At 38.5% G+C, this 25564-nt stretch overlaps 1 protein-coding gene across 1 annotated transcript in view; it reads right to left on the bottom strand.

The window, feature by feature from the left end:
- Nucleotides 1–25564, bottom strand: part of ccdc102a (coiled-coil domain containing 102A) — a 78351-nt gene that overhangs the window by 14258 nt on the left and 38529 nt on the right. Inside the window, exons 2-6 of the mRNA XM_084405582.1 lie at nucleotides 19628–20393; nucleotides 17556–17773; nucleotides 17060–17168; nucleotides 14866–14982; nucleotides 12967–13176 (exon numbers count right to left, since the gene is read on the bottom strand). Coding sequence (XP_084261708.1) covers nucleotides 12967–13176; nucleotides 14866–14982; nucleotides 17060–17168; nucleotides 17556–17773; nucleotides 19628–20302 — 1329 coding nt within the window. The 5' untranslated portion in view covers nucleotides 20303–20393. The remainder of the gene's footprint in view (nucleotides 1–12966; nucleotides 13177–14865; nucleotides 14983–17059; nucleotides 17169–17555; nucleotides 17774–19627; nucleotides 20394–25564) is intronic.

Raw genomic sequence — 25564 nt, 5'->3', positions numbered from 1 at the left:
TACAACCATAATGACACAAAATGACAGCATACTTTGTTGGATAACAACAACAAACAGAAAACTTTATACAATAACTACACCATAAACACTATGCTCAAAATATAATATATAAAATATATATAAAAAATATATAATGTACATTTAAAATGTAATAACCTACATAACATTATTAATATATATAGATCCCCCTGTGAATTTTTTTGACTATATTTTTTAACCTTTTACCTTTATACTTTTATTCAGATAGGACAGTGAAGAGTGACTGGAGAGAGATAGGGTGTTTGGGAAACGACCGCGGGTCACATTAGAACCTGGATCCCCCTGTGAGCACCTAAATCCGGACGTGGCAGTAGTGATTTTGCAACTGTTTAATATGTCTTGTCCAAAGAGATATATATGTATATACATATACATACAGGGATGGCCAGTATTTCAGATACATGTATTTAAAATACTATTTTGTATTTTGTATTTTAAAGCCTTTGGAAAAAATCTAATGTAATTTGTATTTAAATACATTTAAATTTCAAAATACATAAAATACTTTTTGCCACCTCTTTATCAGGGTATTGATTTTGTGCATCAACCAGTACAGACATTCACTAGCTCAGCATTGGATCAGCCATTTTTTTTTTGGAATAAGGTGAAAATGTCATGATCAATTCTACTTGTTGATTAAAGTTAAAATAGTGCATTATTCACTTAAGTTAACATGAAAGAATAAAAGAGCACAGACAAGAGGGAAAATAGAGTTAGCCAATCAGTCTTGACCGGTTGTTGATTTTTATCAACTAGCTTGTCAAATGTGTTTAAAGCATTACTGCATGTTAGGGCTAGGTGATATGACACTACATATCATAGTGATGATATAAAGTGTGAATTGATGGAACTTTTTCTAAATCGTTTACATAGATAGGCCTATTTGTGAGGTAAGCAAATTTATCCGTGCAGCTTTTAGTGGGCTGGAAAAACAAACACTGATGAATGATACACCACAAAAATCTTCAGCTTTTAGTTTTATTGTACATAAAAAATAATAATAAAAAAAGGGATAAATAGTGTCAAATTAATCTAAATTAATTCTAATTTTAAATTTTAGATACACTTTCTAATTTTAATAAACTTATAGAAACATTAAACTTTACATAAAATAAACATAAAATTACTTAAAAAGCATTGGACTACCTGCAAAAAAAAAAAACCTCAAAAGAGTTTGAAATTCAGTTTATGCTGTGGAATCAAAACTGAAATTGAGAATTGTGAAACTTTGTGAGATTTTGGTCATATCGCCCATCCATATTCTTTGCTAGATAGCAGAAAAGGTTCCCACAGAAAAGGAAAGAAAGAAAGAAAGAAAGAAAGAAAGAAAGAAAGAAAGAAAGAAAGAAAGAAAGAAAGAAAGAAAGAAAGAAAGAAAGAAAGAAAGAAAGAAAGAAAGAAAGAAAGAAAGAGATGAGGTTAAGAATGCAAAGTCAGTAGGCCTATGTAGTTTCTTTATTCACTGTGACCTATACCTGCACTGGATGGCCAATTTCACATGTATTTTGTGTATTTTCAAAATACAAAATACTGTATTTGTATTTAAATAAAAAAATTTCACACAGTATTTTGTATTTGTACTTTAAATACATTTCCATGTATTTATGCCCATATATACACACATACACACACACACATATACACTAACCTAAAGGATTATTAGGAACACCTGTTCAATTTCTCATTAATGCAATTATCTAATCAACCAATCACATGGCAGTTGCTTCAATGCATTTAGGGGTGTGGTCCTGGTCAAGACAATCTCCTGAACTCCAAACTGAATGTCAGAATGGGAAAGAAAGGTGATTTAAGCAATTTTGAGTGTGGCATGGTTGTTGGTGCCAGACGGGCCGGTCTGAGTATTTCACAATCTGCTCAGTTACTGGGATTTTCACGCACAACCATTTCTAGGGTTTACAAAGAATGGTGTGAAAAGGGAAAAACATCCAGTATGCGGCAGTCCTGTGGGCGAAAATGCCTTGTTGATGTTAGAGGTCAGAGGAGAATGGGCCGACTGATTCAAGCTGATAGAAGAGCAACTTTGACTGAAATAACCACTCGTTACAACCGAGGTATGCAGCAAAGCATTTGTGAAGCCACAACACGCACAACCTTGAGGCGGATGGGCTACAACAGCAGAAGACCCCACCGGGTACCACTCATCTCCACTACAAATAGGAAAAAGAGGCTACAATTTGCACGAGCTCACCAAAATTGGACAGTTGAAGACTGGAAAAATGTTGCCTGGTCTGATGAATCTCGATTGAGAACAGAATGAGAACATGGATCCATCATGCCTTGTTACCACTGTGCAGGCTGGTGGTGGTGGTGTAATGGTGTGGGGGATGTTTTCTTGGCACACTTTAGGCCCCTTAGTGCCAATTGGGCATCGTTTAAATTAGGGATGGGGCCGATCCGATCCAGTATCGGTATCGGACCCGATACCAGCGTAATTCACGTATCGGATTTTCCCGATCCAACCTGCGGAGATTTCCGATATCCATGAGTGATGTCTGCGCTGGCTTTAACGTCTGCTGAAATGAATCCAAAAGTGATTCCCGCCGGCGAGTCTGCTAGCTGGCTGCAAACTGTGGAATGGATTTCCTGAACGGAGGCGCGGCTCAATGAGACACAGAGTTATGAGACACGCCCCCGCTCAGGAAATCCATTCCGCAGTTTGCGGCTAGCCAACAACGTCCGCTGTGTGGAAATACTTCACACAGACTGAAAACACCGCAGAGCTAGACAGCAAAATGCAATGTTTGCAAAGGTGTAATTCAGAGTCCTTTGAAGCTCCCTCGCGTCATACAACACAACGAACGCAATCAAACATTTAAAAAAGCACCACGTTACTGTGCGTTCACACCAAACGCGAAAAGCGCGTCAAATTCGCGTCTAGTTGGACGTTTGAATATTTTGAATCCATTCGCGCGTCCAGAGAAGAATTGACGTGCGTAAAAAGCAAAAGTTTGAAGCGAAATCGACGCGCGTCTGAGGCAAAATCCGCTTGTCTGTTTGCACGATGCTGATGTTGATCGAGCTTTTACTGCATCGGAGCGAGGATCACCCTTCAGATAGTGTGTGTGTGAGATGTTTACACTTGCACTTTTCTTATATTTCAAGATGCAAGTATTTGACATTTTGGGAATGTAATAAATATTGACATGACAATCAATTTGAAACCCCAGTTGCATATTTGTTTTCAGAATGGGATTTTTCCTGTTAACAGGATTTCCTGTTTTTCTGACTTCCTTTTCTGACCTTATAACTTAGTTACCTCATGTTGCCTTTTGGGACATACATGCATGCATACATAGGCTAGCTGCTGCGTACATAACATATCATTACTTGCCTGTTGAGAGAAGTTTATTTCAGCATCATATAAAATAAACAATAATGATAATAATAATATTAAAGCAAACACAGCTCTGGTATCGGAATAGTATCGGTATCGGCCGATATCCAAATTCAGGTATCGGGATCGGATCGGAAGTGAAAAAATGTGGATCGGTGCATCCCTAGTTTAAATGCCACGGCCTACCTGAGCATTGTTTCTGACCATGTCCATCCCTTTATGACCACCATGTACCCATCCTCTGATGGCTACTTCCAACAGGATAATGCACCATGTCACAAAGCTCGAATCATTTCAAACTGGTTTCTTGAACATGACAATGAGTTCACTGTACTAAAATGGCCCCCACAGTCACCAGATCTCAACCCAATAGAGCATCTTTGGGATGTGGTGGAACGGGAGCTTCGTGCCCTGGATGTGCATCCCACAAATCTCCATCAACTGCAAGATGCTATCCTATCAATATGGGCCAACATTTCTAAAGAATGCTTTCAGCACCTTGTTGAATCAATGCCACGTAGAATTAAGGCAGTTCTGAAGGCGAAAGGGGGTCAAACACAGTATTAGTATGGTGTTCCTAATAATCCTTTAGGTGAGTGTATACACAGACACATTTATTTGTTTCTTTTATTTTAGATTAATTATTTTACTATTCTTATAACTTTTTAATTTCTTCTTAGGCAGTCTGTTCTGTGTTCTGTTCTGTTAATATATAACTAATAACTAATAATATAGAGTGTTCAATAATTGTTGTGATGAACCCAACGTTGTCTGTGGGGTAGCACATGCAGCACTACATATTGTCCCTGATCATGTCAGTCAGATCTTAACAGTTTGTTTGAAGATTGTTTTGTGAACTAGTCACAATGTATTTTGTAAGGTTTTGCAAGAGGCTGTTTTGAAATATGAATTGACCAGAAAGCAAACCTGCCACCCTGAGTAAGCATTGATATTCATTTCCCATGTGAAAATGTTTTTAAATGTCTTACGTAAGTAGGACACAAAAAACAGTCCATTCCATCAGACATCAAAGTCCTACATCCTGAAAGAAATAAAATCATCAATGTCACTCATCTAGCTTACAACATGTTTCGTGAAATGACAGATAGGTTAAAAAAAAGAAGCTCCTGAGGTCATGCAAAACAGTGAAATATTGTATGTGAAAGATGAAAACTTCAAAGAAAAGATAGAGATTAGCATGAAAGGCATAAGGCAGAAACCATCTGAGAAGATGAAAAATACATGTTAAGTGGGAGGAAGGTAAAATTACAAATGACATCACATTAAAAAAAGGAGCCTGTGATTTAACAGCCTTCTCCACTTAAAAGTTAAATTTTTCATCTGGGTAATTTGGACCTAGCCATCTTTGGTGAGTGTTTTGAAACTGAAAGAAAGTGGAAGGAAAAAAGAGGGCTGGATGAATAAAACATGCCACGTCATGATGAATGATCTATGATGCTACAGAAATTTACTGCAGCAGAAGGAAATGGAAAGTGAGAAATGGAAACCTGGGATACGGGAACAGACACCTGATCAACACACACAGATTTACACATACGGTTCTACACACATGGGAATACAACATGAGAATGTGAAGACAAAAAAAACAAAAAAAAAGACTTGGTCTAATAATATAAAGATGAATGCAAACAGACACATACGCACAGAGTAAATGAAAGAAGGGTGAGATTGTACAGCCGCATGGGGAAAGCAGTTACATGTTTCAGATCCTGAAATGTGCTTAAACATGTGGCCCACTGCACACACACCTTGCCACGCAAGACACAATCACCTCTTTCTGTCTCTCACTTCCACTCTAAAAGATCTGAAATACACAAATGCAGTCTTAGAATATTCTATTTCCTTTTCATTTTGCCTTTCATCGAGAGCAGAGAGACGAGAGCTTTTTGACGTGCTCACCAAATGGTGTGCATCGAGTGGCTCCAATGGCTGCCGCCCATGCAGAGCCAGCTATAAAAGCAGAAAAAGCTTTAGCTTGGAATATATAATATTAGTGAATTTTAGCTAAATAAATCAGTCAAACTATTTCGGTCCACTTTGCAGCTCTATGACATACAGTAGGTTTTATATAATTTCTGGAGCTTACAGCTAACCCGGGCTTTCTCACTCGCAGCCAAGAGCCAACATAAGAAAAAAAAAGCAAACTCCACTCCTGGTTTGCATATAGTATATTGACATAAAGATGCCTCACACCCACATATCTAGTTATACAATCCAGCCATGATGGCAGAGATTATGTAACGCTCAGAAGAAATTATAAAGCTCAATATGTATTCTTATATGTAATATGTAGTCATGCAGTCTGCAGTTAAAAGGGTCAATTGCCTGCTAATTTACTCTAGAACGTTCATTATTAACATTCACCAGCCTGAAAAACAATGAAAATGCCTAATTGTTTATTTTCAAATTCATAAAGCATATAAATGGCCTGAGAGGGATGGTGAAAATATACATAAAATTAATGTTAATATAAAATACAATATATAATTATATAATTTATTATCATTTTTATTGAAACATTAACAAATGTCATATAAATGATTATATAAAATGAATGTAATATAAACTAGAACGATGTCTTTTTTATCAACTCTTTAACAAGGATTAATAAATACTGCAACAAATGTATTGCTTATTGTTAGTTAATGTTAGTTAACAAATGGAACCTCATTGAAAAGTGTTACCCATAGATTTAAGAAAGGTAAAATAAGGTTGTGAATTGAAATCCACAGACTGGTGATCCATGATCTGAAGATTCCCTATTGCTATTGTGTCCTCAAGTGCTGCTCCAAGGAAATGCCTCCATTAGGTTGCTTTACATAAGAAAGCATCTTGTAATGAACATAAACACTACACCTCTGTTACATGCTTCTTTAACTTCAAGTGCAGCTGGAATCCAGCACAAACCCCTGACCCTGCCTTACAGCTATCATTACAGCTGAGGATTAGATCAAGTCTAATAAGACAGCTAAGTGAGAGCACAGTCTGGGGGAGGGACGCCTCAGTCGATGGGAGAATGGGGGCGATGTAGGAGCTGCTAGAGCCATAATGGTTTCTCTGCCAGTTTGTGCCTTCCTAACACTATTTCTCTTGACAGACTGAAAGGATGATTCACTCACTCCAGTTTTATAGTGGGCAAAAACAGTGGGCCAGGAGCTATGATCAAACAGTGTCTGTGGCTCTTAGTGGCCCTGACCTGAGACCGAGGAACATGCAGTCCAACTGGCCAGGAAAATAGATGTGCCGTCTACAAATAGAATTTGCTGTGCCTTTCAAATGAATGGTGCTTTGTGGGCAAATCTACACAGCCTGAATCTAAATTTGAGTTCACCTTGGTGGTTTTAACATGCATCCTCCCAGACAGGGTCCAAAATGAACATTTGCTAAGTAAAGTAAACCCAAGAACTGCTAAATAATACAACCAGTAACACAATGAACCGTGCTGTTCATCACAATTATGCAAAGAAATAATTAAATAATTCAAATTTAAATAATGAAATCAAAACATGGTACTAGCAATGACAAGCTCATGGGTTTTATTCTGGACCCTGCTCACAGAGTAGAATAGATGTGGCATTTCACCCTTTTGCTTATCAGATTCAACTAAAGTCATGAATTTAGAATACCATTTAAGCACAGTTAAACAAAGCTTCATTGAAATGCCACAAGATAGACACACACACACAAAAACCACCATGACCCTGGGCTTGTGCTGGAGAGCCGTGCTGGTAGTGTTTGTACACTGCTTTAGGGGTTCATGAGGCAAGCAAGAAAGGCCTCATTCGGACTACATAGCGCCCCTTGAAACATCACATGACCATTAGCCCCGAGATCAGATTAAAGCCAGACTATTTCACCTGCTCTAGCCCCTCTCACTTTCCTTATTCAATCCTGAAGTTCCAATTACTTTTTCCTTTGCTTCCCTTCTGTCTCTCTCACTCTCCTGTCACCTCTTCCATTCATCCTCTGTCTCACCTTCATTACCTCCATACAATTTCACAGTGCGGATCCATTGTCCTCTGTGATTGTATTGTCCAGCCGTCCATTTCTTCCCCCCTTTCACAATCTCTCTATTGTAAGTGAGATGAACACTGCACTCTTTTTCAGCACATTATCCTCATATCGTCATCCTCATCATTCTCTCTCACTTCTTTTTTGCAGAAGGACTTCTGTTTAACCTTCATTTCACCTCCCCCACTTTTCCCTCCTGTCGGCCCTGAGAGAAGGCTTTTTTTGCTGACCGAGAGCTCTCTCGATAAAAAAAAAAAAAAAAGATCCCAGACATCGGTATCAGAGCTGCTCAACCCTTACATGTCAATGTCTAGGCTTATACATCTTAATTTAAAATGTTCAAATATGCAAATCTGGAAGAAGATTTCCCTTGAGTTCAGATCCTTGGATAATTTTTTTTAATGCATTCCAACCATTTTCAACAGCACATTCCACACATAGATACGTACACCTTGTCGTTTGTCCCATTTGGGTTAGACAGTGGGCTGTAGATCAGCAGTAATGGCATGTTGTCAGTGCTGGCTAACTGGGACATTGGCCTCAGAGGCTCATAAATAAGCCATAGCAGTAGGTGCAAATGGGTTCATTTAAACTCAGACCTGGCCTTATAGGGCTCTGCTGACTGGCATGGGATCATGGGAGAAGTGACTAATGTGTGGACACAGTGTCATGCTCCCAACACATAGGAACTCTACTAACACAGCACACTGACAACAGCATTAGAGGGATAGTTCAACCAAAAGTAAAAAAATCTGTCATCATTTATTAACTCTTATATGACATTCAAACCTGTATGACTTTCTTTCTTCTGCAGAAGACATCTGAAGAATGATTCAAATGTTTTTGTCCATATAATGCAAAACAACATTGACTTTCATTGTATACAAAAAAAAAAAACATGCCAAGAAAAAAAAAAATCATATCTTTGTGTTCCAGAGAAGAAAAAGTCATGCAGATTTGGAAGATTGTGAGTAAATGAGGACAATTTTCATTTTTGGGTGAACTATCTCTGATCAGTGTTGTTATTATAAAAAATAAAAATAAAAAATGATTTAAAACATTATTTTCAATAACTGCAATTAAGCTGAAATATTATGAAAAAAATTATACGGAAATTTGAAATGTTGCTGAAATAAAATTGTAATAAAAGTTTGTTGAAGAACTAAAATAACAAATTGAAATAAAAATAAAAACTAAACATTTAAAAATAAATATTTTTAAAAATATCATAATAGTATATAAATAATACAAAAATAACACAGACTTCGGTTTATTAATGTAAACCACCAAGGTGTGTGTAGATTTTCATTGTCAATATCAAATCTTCTCCTGATAAATGCAATTTAAAGATTTAAAGTATTTTGCTCTGCTGTGCTATCAAAACATTTTTCTGTTTGGTTGAGCGGTCTGACATGTACATTTCGGACTCAACAAAGTGCATGAGTTTGGGCTGGGAAACTTGTTTGGAAAAAGTTATTTTCCAAATCCTTTTTTTGTAGCTACTGGTGCAAAAATAACACCCTTCACATTTAACCTCTTGCATTGCATAAAAATGGAATAATCATAAACATTTCTAAGGACAAAGTTAGATGAATGAGAGCTGGCAAATGGTGATGGATGAAAAATAAAAAAGAAGGAGAGAAAAATGTGCATGAGACACCTCAATAAGTTAAGGGCGACCCCTATGAGAAAAACACAGCAGGCCCAAATGGAAAACCTCTGGAGAAGCAGCCCAGAAACTGAAAGGCTAGACAATTCATTTCACACTGGCTTACTCCAGATGTAGCACACTAGAGAAGCTCATTTATATACACACACACACACACTCTGATTCATTTGCTGCTTCCAAAACCAGAGATGCAAATCAGAGCACATGGGCTCCCACATTGGCCGTCGATACTGTTTACCGCATTTCCATCAGAAAGTAGGAGCAACAACAGCAGATGAGCGGCCAATATAGGCTCATTAATCATTGTGATTTGTGAATGAACTCGTTCTCTACACCATCAGAGCAGGAGGCATAAACACCTGTGTGGAGGAGCAAGTGGCTGGCCAGATGTTGAAGGAGTTTAAGGAGAGGCAGGCTGTTGAATAGATCGTGAAGAACACATCTGTATATGGAGAAAATTCGAGACAGGACACTTGTTTTCCATGATCCTCAAAATCTTTAGACTTAAATTATTATGCTTAACTGCTTGAAATAAATTTAGTAGACAATGTAAATTGTGTCTTTTTTTAAACATATTATATACCGGTAATTATAATATAATTATACATTATAATTATAATAATATGTATTACTGTATAAAACTTTTCAATTGATTTAAACAGTTTACAGTGTAACCAATTTTTTTTTTCACGAGACAATTTCTATACTTCTATTTGTGTTATTCTATAGTTAAAATTTTTTTATTATATAAAAATGATTTATATACTTATGCATATAGTGCAGGTCAAAGGGCTTTACAGATCAGAATATAAAAACATAAATTAAATAATTAAAATAAATATGTAAATGTTAACTGTGACTAAATATTGTTATATAATAATTACAAAAATGATATAAAATAAATATGTAAATGTTAACTGTGACTAAATATTGTTATATAATAATTACAAAAATGATATAAAATAAATATGTAAATGTTAACTGTGACTAAATATTGTTATATAATAATTACAAAAATTATATAACTTTCTATACAGAACTTTTTAATTTTGCAAATTAGCCTATTGGCTAGAAACCTTTTATGCAACACATCTACACATATTGTTATGGCTTTGACCCTGATTATTATGTATGTAATAATGTGCACTGCATTGTCCCTGACAAATAAACTAATAATAATAAAAAAAATGATGCAATTTCTCAAAAAACTCAATTTTTCCAATACCTTGAAATGTTATACTCACAACTATATGGAATATGACTTTACTGTTGACTTAATTACTATTTTATAACATTCTACATTTTATAACATATGGCAATATGTTTGGTAAAACACGTGACTAGAAATGTAAATGATCTGTAGAGAGAGAAATGAACAAAAAAAATGAGTTAGAGAGACTGAAAAAGTATGGTATTAAACTGACCTCCAGAAAGACAAACTTCTCTTTGATCCGAGAGCAAAGAGAGAGACTTTAACTCCAGTTCAAAGCTTGTCTACTCTAGACTCAACAAACCCTTTAGGAATAAAAAAAAAAAAAAAAACCCTGTGCAGCCTGTTTTGCCAATGTTCCTCCATCTGGATGGAGGCCTAATCATTTTATTCGTGTTTGTTGAAACACAAGCGTCATCATGTATTAGCCCCACACAAACATGCTTTGAAGTTTGTAAGAGGTCACGGTCCCAAACAAAACCAGTCCCTGATCAAAACAAACGCACACAAAAAAAAAAAACAAGAGATACAACAGCAGAACCAATAGCAGAATCTCCACCTGGACGATTCACCTGGAGCCTTTTTGATGTGTGTGTGTGAGTGTGTGTGTGTGTGTGTGTGTCGACCTGCAGCTGTGTACACGCACCGCTGTCTCAGTCAGACTGAGTTCTGACTGAGCCTCGGCCAACCTGATGAATCCCTTTCGAATCAGCGTGTAGCCTTCCAGATGGGCACCAGACAGCATGTTACAAAGGGCCGTGATTCAGGCCTTAAATCAGGGATATTCAATTAAACTTTACATTTTTACATTTCCTTCTTAAGAAGAAAAAAAAAGAATCTGCACGCTAATAGGAAATCTCTTGTGAGATGAATGACAGGGCTAAAGGGTTTTATATATATAAGAAGTCTCTTATATTCACCAAGGCTGCATATATTTGATTAAAGATTCAGTGAAAACAGTAATATTTTGAAATTATTACTATAAAAAATTTCCTATTTTAATTTATCATTTTAAAATGTCATTTATTCCTGTGATTCTTGTGAATTTTCAGCATTATTACTCCAGACTTCAGTGTCACATGATCCTTCAGAAATCATTCTAATATGCTGATTTGGCGCTCAGGAAACATTTCTTATTATTATCAGTGTTAAAGACAGTGATGCTTAAGATTTTGTGGAAACCCTGATACATTTTTTCAGGATTCTTTGATAAATAGAAAATTCTAAAGAAATGCATTTATATGTAAAAGTCAAGTCGCACACAAACACACTATAGAAATATATTCACTATAGAAATTTCCAAGATTTCATTAACTTGCATAACTTTCCCACTCCTACAAATCTCAATTAAATTGTCTGACATTTCCTAGTTTTCCATGACTCTGAGAACCCTGCCTTGAGTACAAAGACGCTAATAATGAGTGATCAAATCAATATTTCATTTCTTGTAGGGATGGCAAACACCAGAAAAATCACACACACAGGAAGTAGCCACTGAGTCCCATTCCCAATATTCTGCACATACTGGGTTTAACAGCAAATATGACAGTATACATCAATCTACGGGTGAGAGTCGAAGGAAACGTGGGAGAAAGTGAGAAAGCGGCTGGAGCGGAATATGATTTCAGTATCAATCACACTTTGTTCTTTTTGTCAGTGATGGTGCATCGTCCTCAGTGCGCCGTGGCCTGTTTCTCCGCTCCTGTCCTCATCGATCCATTTGCTTCAACAGCTCCTGAGCAAGCTCATCAATCTCTCTGTGTTTCTCTCCCAGACTGCAGGCCGCCGGCCACTATCAGGACATCACTCGTGTGGGAATGTGCAACAGCATGTGGACACATACACACACGCGTGCGCGCACACACACACGCACGCATGTGCAACACCGTTCTCAGATGGCCATATGTTGTGCATTTAACAAATAAGCCAACACATTGAGCCTCGCATGCAGGGATTACATGTCCATTTCCTGGCACAATATCCCTATTCCCTTGGAACTGGATTAATTGACATGCTACGCTCACTCTTAGCCCCTTTCACTCAGTTCCTTTCCCTTCAGCATACCTCTGGCCTCTAAAACAACTCACTCTGCTCATATTCATCTTTCTCTCTTCACCGCTCTCTTTAAATCTTTCCTACTTTCTAGGCAGAAGCGTAAGAGCAGGTGAGCGAGTGATTTACAGCGTATATATGAGGGGAGCTTTGGATCACTTCATAAATCTCTGGCTGCGCTAATGGTCGCTCATAAGGGCCCTGGCCATAAGTGTCTGGATTTCCTGACACACTACTTTAATAGAGCCTCACCAGCATCTTACAAACACACACACACACACACTGAACGACTTTCTCAGCACAGCCAATATACAACATGAGACGTCCATCAAAACTGCGTGGCAGCTATTGCGCACATCCACTGTCTTGCAGAACAGGGCGCACGCCTCTCAGCACAGGATCTGATGGATATGGCCTCTTTACGTCAGTGACACTGCCTGGATTTATTGCAGGAAGAGGCTGAGATACTTTGCAAACTGCCACCACACCTCATCCATCTCTCATATGCTGTTATAGTAGAATCTGAGCTGATGCTGAGATGTTGAGAAATGCTTACTTATGTAGGTTTGTGATTATTTGTGTGAGGTTACTGCGCTCTCCTTCACTCACCTTGTTCCTCTCAAACAGCTCACACTGGATGGTCTTGAGGTCAGTGTCCAGGGCGCTGGCGGCCTGCCTGCGCTTGCGTGCCAGCTGCTCCTCCAGGTCCTCCATCTGGGTGCGCAGCTTTTTGTTTTCCCTCTCCAGAGCCAGCTTTTCCGTCTCCAGCCGCTCCCGACGACCCCACTCTGCTGCATTCTCCACCTGGAGACGCTCCATCTGCACATACACACATACATTCAGTAAGACAGGAGCGAGGAAAGAGAGAGAGAGACATAACACAATAGAAAACAAAATATCTGAGGACAATGATAAAGTCAATTTGAATGTAAAGCTATTCTTAACATGTACAAATTTCCCATAAGCACAACAAGAAAAAAAAAAAAATGCATCACCATTTCACCATTTCACAATGGTATAATATTTTACCAAATATTCAAATGCAGTGATTAATACATTACCTGGAGTGTAGGTTGATTTGATTTATTTAAGTATGTTTGGGGTCTGATGCTGAAAGAAGTCTCTTAGGCGCACCAAGACTGCATTTATTTGATCAAAAATACAGTAAAAACAGGAATATTGTTTAAAAAAAAAAAAAGGTATTCAGGATTCTTTGATGAATAGAAAGTTTAGATTTATTTGATATTTATATAAATAACTTTTGGTCAATTTAATGCACCCTTGCTGAATAAAATTATTAATTTCTTAAAAATAATGAAACCTTTTTGTACTTTCTTTAGTATCTTTAGTTTCTTTTCTTTAGTACAGAATGCTTCTACTTTAGTGACATTCTTAGGTCAACTTGCATTGCGCTGCATGTTTGAGATTTACCCAGATTTGGATCTAACCTTTTTGAAATCAACTGGAAGGGTGTTTTTGCATATCCTTCTTTTACAATTTCATTTTTCAATCTGTTAAATTCAGTAAATAAATACTTCATAAAAACTGTTTTGGATAAATATGTCAAGCTTAATTTGTTTAATTAATATGTTAAATTCTTTTCACTTGAAACATCCACACAAAAAAGGTTAAGTTTGGGTTCCCAAACCTTACCTTTTTTTCGTTAAGCATTAGAACAATTTGTATCGTATAAGCATTATACAAATCATTTTGACTGAACAGGTTTTTTTTGTTACATACTAAAATTACTGAAAACTACTAAAGCATATACTGTTTACAGAACTCTAAGTATATAAAATATGGAGACACAGCATTTCCCATGTGTATACCCATAATCAGGAAGGACTAATGCGTATGCTGCATTAGCACACAGGACTACTATTACCCCAGAATGTTGTTGAACTAAGTGAAGGGCTCTCCACAATTTCCCAGTTCTGACCTGCCGCTAAAAGCAGTTTAATGGGAAACCATTTCTCCTAGATTCACCTTAAGTGCTGGCTGACTTTCATACCCCAAACTCTTCTAGACTAGTCATTAATATTTCTATAATGTCATTTGACTGCTGAGATGAGGCAGTGCCAGTGAAATGCCTTGATTCCTGAGGGCAGAGATGAAGGGAGGTCACCATGGGATTTTGGAGATGAGGGGACACAGCGGATCTGAGCCGACACACAGGAGTGGCGGCGCTCTTTAAGGGGCGCATCAAAGTGCAAAATGTCACTCTCTCCTGCCAGGTTCATCTCAGCAACACCCCGCTGATAACACTGCATGCTGGGAATGTGTTAGAGAGCAGCGTTCTGTCATTACGCCAGCCTGACTAACAGAGGGATGTGGTGTTTGGTGCCGTGCTAGTCGAAATGCAGGAGAGATAGCAGATGGATGTTTAAAGCCCTGAGGGTGTTTAACTTTGATGTAGATCACAGTGAGTCCTGGGGTGACACCGAACCGGCTGCCCCATGCAGAACAATGCAGCATGGGTAGGACACAGCAAAAGTACATGCGTTTCACCTCTGTACGGAGCTCTGCCAGTTTCTTGTCCATGCTGGTCCGAGCTCCCAGCTCGTCCTCCAGATCTTCCGACATGCGGCCCAGCTCATCCTGATGCACCTCCTTCAAAAAATTCAGCTGCAAAAGAAACAATGAAACCTCTGAAAATTATGATCTGAAGTAAAGCTTCCCCTTGTTTGTCGGAGAATATCTATGGTACTCAAATAAAGTACACAGCCTGACTACACCAAACTATGCAGTGCTCTGAAGATGTCATTGGTATTCAAAAAGTCTGGTTTTTAAACTCATTTCACATTTGATGAAACTCTGCGAAACTGCACTCATTTAACACGACTTGTACTGACATTCTGTGGCAATACGGTCTAGCACATTTGCCATTAAGCGGGAGGGACGCTATGGTCAAAGTCTAATCGTTCTACAGCGTCGCGCACTCGGCATACTGTGACTCAAACGCAGTGATTAACATTCGCAGCAGGTCGTGAGCTCACACAGCTGGGCTGAGGACAGGCAGCTCATCTATTAAACTAGTGAGTGTAGCGTGCACACTCTTCCTACTCATCATCTCATGGTATTCATGCACATCCTTACAGGTTGAGGTTATTAAAAAGAGAAGCACATCTCTTCCTACTCATCATCTCTCCACTATATGCCTGTGACGAGGTCTAGGTGTATGATGATGAATCAGTCCCTTATTCTCTCTATGGAAGGCTGGTATTGAGAGTGAAAGTTTCCCTTGGCCCAATCAGTGTGTCTGTCTTTCATAAAATTGCCTGACTGAAAGACATCCTAAGCAGGAGTCTAATCATTCATGAACAATGCCAGGCTGTCTCGTTCATGGGTAACAACTGCCCCCTGGTGGTATTCTTATGTACAATATCAGTCAAAGTTTGGAAATATAAAAAATATACGCAGTTATAGTATAATATAATATGTATAATAGTACTTATACAAACATAATTTTGTGTTATACTATAAATATCAATTTATTTTGCTTATATAAAATATACAAGTTGGGTCTACATTATGAATTTACTAAAAAAGTGTAGGAAAAGCAGCCAAAATGTTGCCAGCGTACATGTGAACTCCTTAAAAAAAGCATCCCAGGTGGATACACCATATGTGTTTATTAATTTATTTTTTGTATTAAATAGTTTATTTTAAATAATTTATTTTATACTTTTCATGACTTTATTATACTTTTCCACATTTTAGAATAAAATGAAGAACAAGTAGGTGTGTCCAACTTTTTGACTGTGTCCACTTTTTTTATTATGAATTTGAAGCAGGAATGACTATGTATGGAGGATCCGTGACTTATAAGGAAGAATATGATATCTGAAAGTCAGAAGGTGAAGTGCAGGGGTTTTGATGAACAGGCCCACACAACAGTGCACTCACCATGCATTCTTCCTATTGATTAGAGCTCTCACTATAAATTGCAGAAAATTTGAGAAAAGGCCAAGGATTTCTTGCTCTTTTAAAGTGCTGGAGATCAGTTCCTCATGAGAATACCATGTGTTAGTGTTCTGGCTTCAGTATTTTATTTGTTATTTGTAAATCAGATACAATCCGCAAATAAGAAACAAAGCATTGAAGCCAGAATACAAATTTTCACAATTAAGGCTCAGCAATTTATGTCTTGACTTGATGCCCGCAAAGCAAAAATAAATTGCTTAAAATACCAATACCAATCAATGAAGCCAACTGAACTAAATGCTCCACAGCTGCTACAAAACTATTTGGCTTTTGATAGTGACCTTTTGCAAGTTGCTGAAGAATAACTGTCATAATATGCATAATACATGCAGAAGAGTTGGGGCGATCTAGCCAAAGAAAGAAAATATATACAATTTTTCCACCCAACCTTTTGACAATATTCACAATCTCAATATTTATGCAACTGCACTGAAATGGCTTTTTTCAATCAAAGAAAAACCACTTCAACCTAACAGCCACTGTTGATCAGTAGATTCAGGGTATTAATGCACCGTATAAATCTAGTTAAAAGTAATCAATACATTTTTCCACACTATTTGTCACTAAATGACTACAAAGAAAGTTTGTAATGTTGCTTGACTTTATCACCAGCAAAATAATTGCAAACATATGAAAAATATTCTACATATCATTCATCCCTAATATGCACACCAGTTGAAGTGTTAAAAAAAAGTGTTATGTTGCTTATGTTCCTCACCTGTTTTACAGCCTCTTGTTTGCTCTTGTTCAGTTCTTCATATTTGAGTTTCCATTGGCTCAGCTCTGCCTCCAGCTTCTCAATGTTCTTAATGAGTGTGTGTTTATCTCTGAGAGAGAGAGAGAGAGAGAGAGAGAGAGAGAGAGAGAGATGATAGCTTGACATGCACAGCACAGGCCAGATCATCAACATCATCATGACAGGGTGAAGGAAAATCTAAATAGATTGTTCTTAAAACATCTGGTCTTCTGAGATGCCTCCAGTAGGTGAATTTTAAAGTCAACATAGATATATCCTTCACCAGTCTATGATGAGTGCAATCCAGTGGTTAGTTGAAATAAATTTTATTATCAGTTATCCTTGGCAGTGAAGGATACATCTATGTTAACCCTGTAATTGTTATGAGAAGCTCCATGATTCTAAAGGCCTTTGATTTAATTTGTTGAGTTCTGGTCTGTTGGCATGCATTGTTGCCACCTGGACAATGATCTCTTACTCTCTTTCTTTCAGCAGGACTTTCTGGGACTCATCCAGGCGTAGCTGGAGAACATTGAGCTTGCTGGAGTCCTCCTCCAGGGAAGCCAGATCCTCCCACAGCAGTCTGCTCCGGTCCTGCCGACTGAGAACTGAGCGCAAGCTACTGGCACTGCGAACGTCCCATGAGTCTGGAGCCTCTGACTTCGCCCTGAGAAGAGCCTCCAATAACTCCACCTCCTGAAAGAAAGAAAGAAAGAAAGAAAGAAAGAAAGAAAGAAAGAAAGAAAGAAAGAAAGAAAGAAAGAAAGAAAGAAAGAAAGAAAGAAAGAAAGAAAGAAAGAAAGAAAGAAAGGGTTTCAACTGGTCAAAAGATGCCAAAATGGAGAGGTTGCATGACATGCCCTCATCCTCGAAAAACAAGAAAATAAAAAGTAGAACCCAGAAATCGAGTTATCTTACAAACAGGGATAAACAAGGGGAGAGTGATATTTTAACTTAAAATTACATTAAGTTCTTATAGAAAGTTTTAAGTTTACTTTTGTACAATAAACAATTCTGATACTGCCAATCAATGTCCAAAGTAAAGCCTGGGTTGTGAAGCAAAACCATCTGAGAACCGCTGTCTAAGTCAATGTTTCAAGACAGTGAAAACAAATTGAAAACATAAACAACAAAAAAACAAAGCCTTTCATGCTTTAGTTTTTTCCTTACTAAACCAAACCACATAAGAGTCGTTTTCTCTGTCATCCACATAACAAATATCACATTGCACCTTTCCTTTATTTCCTTTGTGCATGGATGCAATTCACAAGCTCTTTGGAGGAGTAATAAAAAACGGCTTTACAGTTCAGTGCACCATCCTTTCTCTTTCCTTCCTACACACAGTAGGGATTACATATCAAAGACATGGGCCCCAGGATACAGACATGAGACACTAAACATGCTGCCAACTTCCTACGATCCCAGAAAGGCCACAGTTCAGTAATCGCACTAAAAGTGCAATGACAACTCCCTACCACCAGGGGGAACCAAACGCATACAAATAGAGATCATTGAGTTCCACATGTGGAAGCACTCAGCATGCCTGTGTGGAAACAGATCAGGAAATGGGATGGTATCAAACAATCCAGTGAGAATCAGACTAAGCTAACTAGTATTTGTTTACTTAGCTAAGATTGAATGAGGGTGCCTGATCCTACTTCAGAAAAGGGTCCATGTCTCTGTGCTGAACAATAAAAAAAAGAAAGAAGCAAAAACAGTTTTGTACTCAGCAGGTAATTGTCACCGTTTACAGGAACCATAGAGACTCTTGAGCTATCTAGGCTACCCCCTGTTGATATCTGTGCAGAAATATACATCCATCATGCTCGAAACTCTGAAGGTCAATTTGACACTAGTGACATTTATTTTTCCGTCCCTCTCTCTGCTGGTGCGTCTTTGCACGCCAAAAAAATAGGTGAACATTTGTTTGAGGGGTAATTCTTTTGAAAGATTAGTTTAAAATACTAAGGAAATAAAGGACATGCTCAAACGAGTCTAGGAATGAAAAAGGGGTTTCTGGGTAGTGGGAACTGGTGCGGTACCCCTGGCTGTGGCCCCATGGGGGGTTGTGCTGGTTCTAATAATAGGACAAAAAAAATGAAACCAGCACACAAGCAAAAAGCACAGAGTCAGGTAAAGAAATCACAGGGAGGTGCACTGAACCAGGTCTGTGGCTGACCCATTTACAATTGTCTACCTGTATTGAGAGTTAACAGCCTTGGTTATTCTATGGGTTTGAGCATCTGGGTTTAAATTGTTTTATTCAAATTTTTTCTCAAGTATTATTCTGGTATACAACTGATGTGACATATACGTGTGCTTTCTGACAAGCGCTTTCGGTGTGCACCGGGTTCATTTGGCATCAGAGTTTGGTTTGTTTGGATGATGTTCCTTCCAAACTCGGGTATGCACCCACAAACCGTATAAGAAGAATCCCCTTATAAAGGTGATATGGCATACAGTTCCTGTGAACTTAAGTATGGTTCTCTGCGGTTTTGGTTAGTGCACAAATATTCCTGCATCCGAATAACTGAAAATATTAAGAATCACCTTCTGCCTGTCTAGTTTGTCAGTGCCTACATCTCTCACAGGTTCCTGCTCTGGAGAGCCTGGCCCATCTCTCACGCTCTCCTCGTCCTGGTTGTCATGCTTGATTTCTGGTTCCCTTGGCTGGTTGGAGTGTGTGGAGGCAGTTGAGGAGTTGGATGCTGGTGCAGTAGAAGCGTTCTCTGGGGAGTTCTGTTCAGCTCGGACCCTTTGGGCTTCCAGACGCAGTTGTTCATTTTCCGCCGCCAGTTCCTGGCGCTCCCGTCGTGCCCCTGTCAGCTCTTTGGTAAGGGCGTCCAGACGCTGTCTCAACTGCCTGACCTCATCCCGTGCCCTGTTGCGTTCGGCCCGCACCTTACTCCACTTCTCCCTCCAGTTGGCCGTACAGTCCGACCACCAGCGCATTGTCTTCTCCATCTGAGCTGCTCGTGCCCGAGCCTCCTCCAACTCACGCAGACGCAGCTCCTCGCGGCTCTCCCAGTCCCCAGCGCCATCACAGCCCAGCCCTGGAGACAGCAGCAGAGGAGGGCTTGAACTGGGTGTTCCCCCTGACGGGCTGGGCGTGTGGGTCAGGCTGTCCGGGGAGCGCACCCGATCCGGGCCCAGGCCCAGGCCGCACAACAAGCCTACCCCAGACTTGGCGGCCTCTGTCATGTGGGGGCTAGGTGTGTGGTTCATCACTGAGCCAATGATGAGTCCAGGGATAGAGAAGATAGTGGTCAGGAAGATCTAATCAGGAAGCCATGATCCACATCAACATGGTGGTTTTCTGTGAAGCAAGAGCAAGATGAGTTAAGAAGAGTAAACAGATCCTTCAAAATAAAAACTCTCTTTAAAAAATTCTTAGAAATATACTAGAGTTTTCCAAAACCATAATACCATTTTCAAGAGAAGCTGACATTTTTTTATTTCATGAAGAAGAAAAAAAAAAAATGATAGAAGTGGTCTGTTCAAGTCATTGTACATAAGAATTGCAATGCTAATGTAATTTTGAATAGAATTACAGATAGGACAAAAAATGAGCACTATAATTTGCTCTGAAAAGCAGTATACATATACATTCAGTAGGTGACAAAGACATACAGGAGCAGAGAGAGCAAAACGAGAGAAAAAGAACTCTCTCTGTCAACATGTCATTGCAACAGGGCCAATAACATTAATATTGTTGAACAATCCAGACCACACCATGACAACCAAGTGCAGCTTTAATTTACAAGTGTTCTCCCTTTCACACACTCCCACACACAGAGCTGTATTTACTTAGAGTACAGGCAGGGTTACAAAGAAGGAGGTTCCAGGTCAAAAGCCTTCTGCCAGAGCAGCCAGCATCTCTCATCGGCCGTGAGAAAAGAGTTACAGCCCTATAGCAAAGGGGAGTAGGAACTTGTGTTTGTGTATGTGAAAAGTGTGAGGCTTTGGTGAACAAGGCTTAGATTTATTATATTTTTTAAAACAGACCTCTTTCTGACCTATAAAACAACTGAGCATGTCATCTGTCTGAGCCAAAAAGAAAATTCTAGTAAAACATCATAATATGGTTTACAATTTAGGTACATTCACAGTTATACACAGACATGTTAACTCACTTATCTTAGGTTATTTTTTCAGTGAAACAAACAAACAAACATTATGGGTATATTACTGCACCTAAAATGGAAGTCTATGAAATTGTGGAAGCAAAATTGTCAAGCGAAATATGATGGACTGAAGGGTCATTTCGTGTCAACTCAACCAGAGGGTTTTTCTGGTGAAAGAAATATGTAAATTAAGAAGAAAGCCTAAATATTAAATGTCATGGATGTATATTTACTGAGTAATCCACTCAAAAGATTAGTGCCAAATTACAGGGGGTAAAAATGAGTTTAGAAAGATGACGCATCATTATTTTATTTTGACAGAGATTGGTAGGTCATTTTTGTGGGTTCATTTTTCCTCCTTCGGGTATTGCTAATATCCTTGTGCAAAAGTTACATAGTTTCTTGACTTTACATGTTCATGACAGAAAAAAAAAAAAAAACAGAAAAAAAACGAGATATCACTTTGCATAGACAATTATCAGTAAATGATTTTAGGCTATCTCTGTAGTCAAATGTTAACATGTATAATGTTTAAGTCTTGAGCCTATACTTATTTTAACATTTATTCTGGTGCATTAACATTTATTCTACCCCCATAGATTTCCAATGCAAGAGCACTAAACTGTGGCACTAAAAAAACACTCATATGCCACTATTCAAACCCTCAGGAAGTTTACGGGTGGGGCCTGTGGCTTTGGGAACTGCCGACTTGTGCATTATACTATATTGGGGCAAGAAACAGAGGCATAGGCTCCTCATAAAACACTACTCATACAAAAGCCCCCTTTTTATTAGCTCAGCTGGATTTTTTTTTTGAAGACTATTAGGTTTGCTGCAAGCTGGGAGGGTGCACAAGGGTTTTGGTGACAAAGAACAGCAACCGATGCCACTGTGGGTCAAGGGTACAATGAATCAGTATCCTGGATCAACATATCACCACAGGCTACATAGTTTAGTCTATATGTCACTGGGTGTCTCTTTTGTGAGCTACAGCTGATAAGTTGGAGGCAAAGCAGTTGTCATGCCAATGAGCTCCTGCAAGGATTTGGAAGAGCAACAAAAAGCAACAGAACACCACAAGTAAGAAAACGAGAATGAGGCAGAAAATTAATTAGCTCCAGAGGCTTTCACAGGAGATCCTAATTAAGACTGATGATGCAATCTGAGCAGCATCTCCAATAGAAACATGAGCAGCATGGAGAGATGAGTGGATGAAGAGAAAGAGGTGAGGTGAGGAAAGAGCGAGAGAAGGGGAAAATGTGTAACTGGATCCGCTGCTATACTGCTGACAGCTAGAAGAAAGAGGAATATGATATCAAAGGAAGAGCAAAGACTTGATTTGACAGATTTGGTTGAAGTTTCAGGCTTGCACTAGTACATTCAAGCACTAGGACAAATTGAGAAACACTTGCCTACTACAAAAAAATAGATCATATTTAATGAAAAACTACAAAGTCAGAGGTTAATTATGAACTGCATTAGAGGATTAAATAGTTTCCCTCCTGCCACAACTATTTTCCCCAAACACTGTTCCTAGTGTATACCCTCAACAGGAAATCCCTCAAAAGTCACAGATTTGCTGCCATCGGTTTGATTCACCATTGGACCAAGCTGACTCATCCATTTCAGGTCATATTTCACTGTCAAGGAAACATCTGGAAGCTCACAGTACCCTTTACCAAACCAGAATGAGGCTGACAGGCATAATGGAGTGTATACAAATGCTAGTTAAGTTCGAGCACGAAGAAATTGATTAGAATCTTTGCCACGTTAAATGGGCAAAAAAGAAGTAAACACTAAGACAAAAGATGATCTTTGAGAGAGAAAAGCAAAAAATGAGGGAAATTAGCCCCATTATGCTTGGCATTTCATATGCAGTTGCATAGCTTTTTATTTTTCAACTGGGTGTCAGTAATACACTTCTGTTCAAGAGAAATTCCTTAACATCTCACACATTTTTGCTTTTCAGGTAAACTGATCTTGATCTTGAAGTAAAGAGGACAAATACTGATTAAGAAAAAGTTTTTTTGCAGTGTTACATCCTTTTATAAACAGATGTTCATGACATTCTGCATTCTTCACAGTCTGCATCATCAGTTTTCATAGGTTTCTGGGAAGTATCACATGCCTGACTGGATGGCAGTATGCACAGAATATGTAAATTATATGCAGAAGATGTTTTGCATAAAACTAGTGTTGTTAAGTTTCATTTATGGTCATTTTGGAGAAGATGGTTGAAGCTTGTGCGTACACTATATGGGATTTATAACAAAGCAGACTCTAGACACGTATGGTCTAATAAATCAAATCCTGTGCATGTAAAGAAAAAAAAAATCAGTTTGTGTGTACACATACTTGTAGGATGAAATCTATGCAAAGTTTTATAAATGAGGCCCCAGAACACTCATTATTATTACATCACAGAAAATTCACAAGAACATTTTAAACAACGGAGACCACACACCACACCACAGAGCAACATCTCATCTGTCCAAACTCGGCAAGCAATGCATTACAAATCTGAAGAGTTCTTCAACGCAGGACGTAAATAAAGCCCCTGTGTAAAACGCTGTCCATTTGTGTTTTCCCCAGTGGCTCTGTAGGAGTCGGAGGAACTCGAAGGCAAACTGAGACACAGTGTAACTCACAGGAGCCAGGGAAAGTGAAAACCGATCTTATGGCTGCAGTCCATTTTACTTCAATGCCCCACTGTCACCGTCACCTCCTGACATAAAGCTAGGAGTACAATCTTTTGTTCCCTGGTTCATCAGCTATGCTTGTCAAGGTATAGCCTCAGGAGATATCTTCCATTAGGACAGAGTAAAGTGTTAACAGACACTCAGGGCAGGAAGTGAGTAATGTTGCAGAGATCTTATTTGTTTCTGCAGAGAACATATATAGAAAAAATATGAACCTGAACCCAAAAAGGTTCGATTGAAATGTTCTGAAATATCCAAGAGAAGGGGGTATTATGAGGACAGCATCCGTTAACATAAATTTCAGAGTTGTAAGAGTGAAAGCACACCTTGGCTGTAACCTGTGATCCTTGTGGTTTTCAGAAGAATTTGCCCCTAAAGGAAGAGGAAGTTCGTCTGTTTGTAGCGCTGCTAGCGCATGTGGTCTCCGACCGCAGACTGTGAAAGTGACAACAATCATTTTGTGTTCCACATTAGAGCAGATGATCTTGATAAAAGATCTTCCGCTGTCTCGGTTGAAAGAGTTCTTGCCAAGTGTAAATAAGCAAGTCTTAAAAACGGCTTATCTTCAGGGGGAAGTAAGCTTGCTGAAAAGTTACAGACAGCCAAACTGTTTCGATATTGCAAACAGATGGTAAACGCATACGATATACCATATAGATAACATAATGAGTTCAAATAAAGTGAAGAAGAGAGGATAGAAGGATAAAACATACTCTTTAAGAGGAACGGTCAAACTGATTCGTTATGGCATATTAATTATGTAGTATTATAAAACATTAAGTCATAGTACGCTTTAAATATTCTGGTTTAATAAAAGAACCTAACTTGAGACCAAATAGTCAGCCAGCCGGGGCTGCCGTTTACTTTCATCACCAAACCACTGGACGTAACCCACACCGCAAGCAGAAATACTCATAATACTGGAAGAAAAAGAAAAACGGAGGCATCCATTCACTGCAACGTCATTTCTCTGCTCTGCTCTCTAACTTTTTAACTCGAACAGTTAGTGATTCAGTAAGACAGCACAATAAATGTCCTGTAAAATCCAAAGAAACCCATTATTTTCTCAACACAAGTTTACAGAGAAATGAAAGAAAGTGTAAACAGGTTTAGCTTTCTTTCTCAAGCTTGTCATTATCTCACACTGTGACACGGCTGATTAAATTCGAATGATTCACGCACCAGAAACTGGTAGACAAGCCAAAAATGTCACACAGTAAAAACAGTAATGACTATAGCCCACCCGAGGCATGTCTGCTGTCGAGACAGAGCTGGTGGATGGGCATCTACTTTATCTACATGGGCCTGCATGTCACAATCAATAAAATGTCATAAAAGAAGTCTATACTGCTGATCAAACAGTGTATTAGTTGAGAATAATTGCTTTTCAATCAGTGTTTAATCATTTCTACACCTAATCTTGAAATGAATATTCAAATGTTCATATGGTGTGACTTTTCTTCAGGATTATGATTCTGGATGTTTTTTGTTTCAAATGGAGATCACTATCCTCCCACGATTCTAAACAGACAACTAAATAAAAGAACACAATTTACTAGAGGTTCTGACAAAATATGAATTGCTGCAGTCTATTTAAAAATGTTTAATTAGACACCGGTTCGTCTCCATAAGATTTTGTTTCAAGTGTAAGTCTAATATTGGCA

The sequence above is a fragment of the Rutilus rutilus genome (genome assembly GCF_951802725.1).
Source record: "Rutilus rutilus genome assembly, chromosome: 3".
NCBI classification, from domain to species: domain Eukaryota; kingdom Metazoa; phylum Chordata; class Actinopteri; order Cypriniformes; family Leuciscidae; genus Rutilus; species Rutilus rutilus.
Note: the sequence above shows the minus strand (reverse complement) of the source record. Positions and strands in the feature narration are given on the sequence as shown.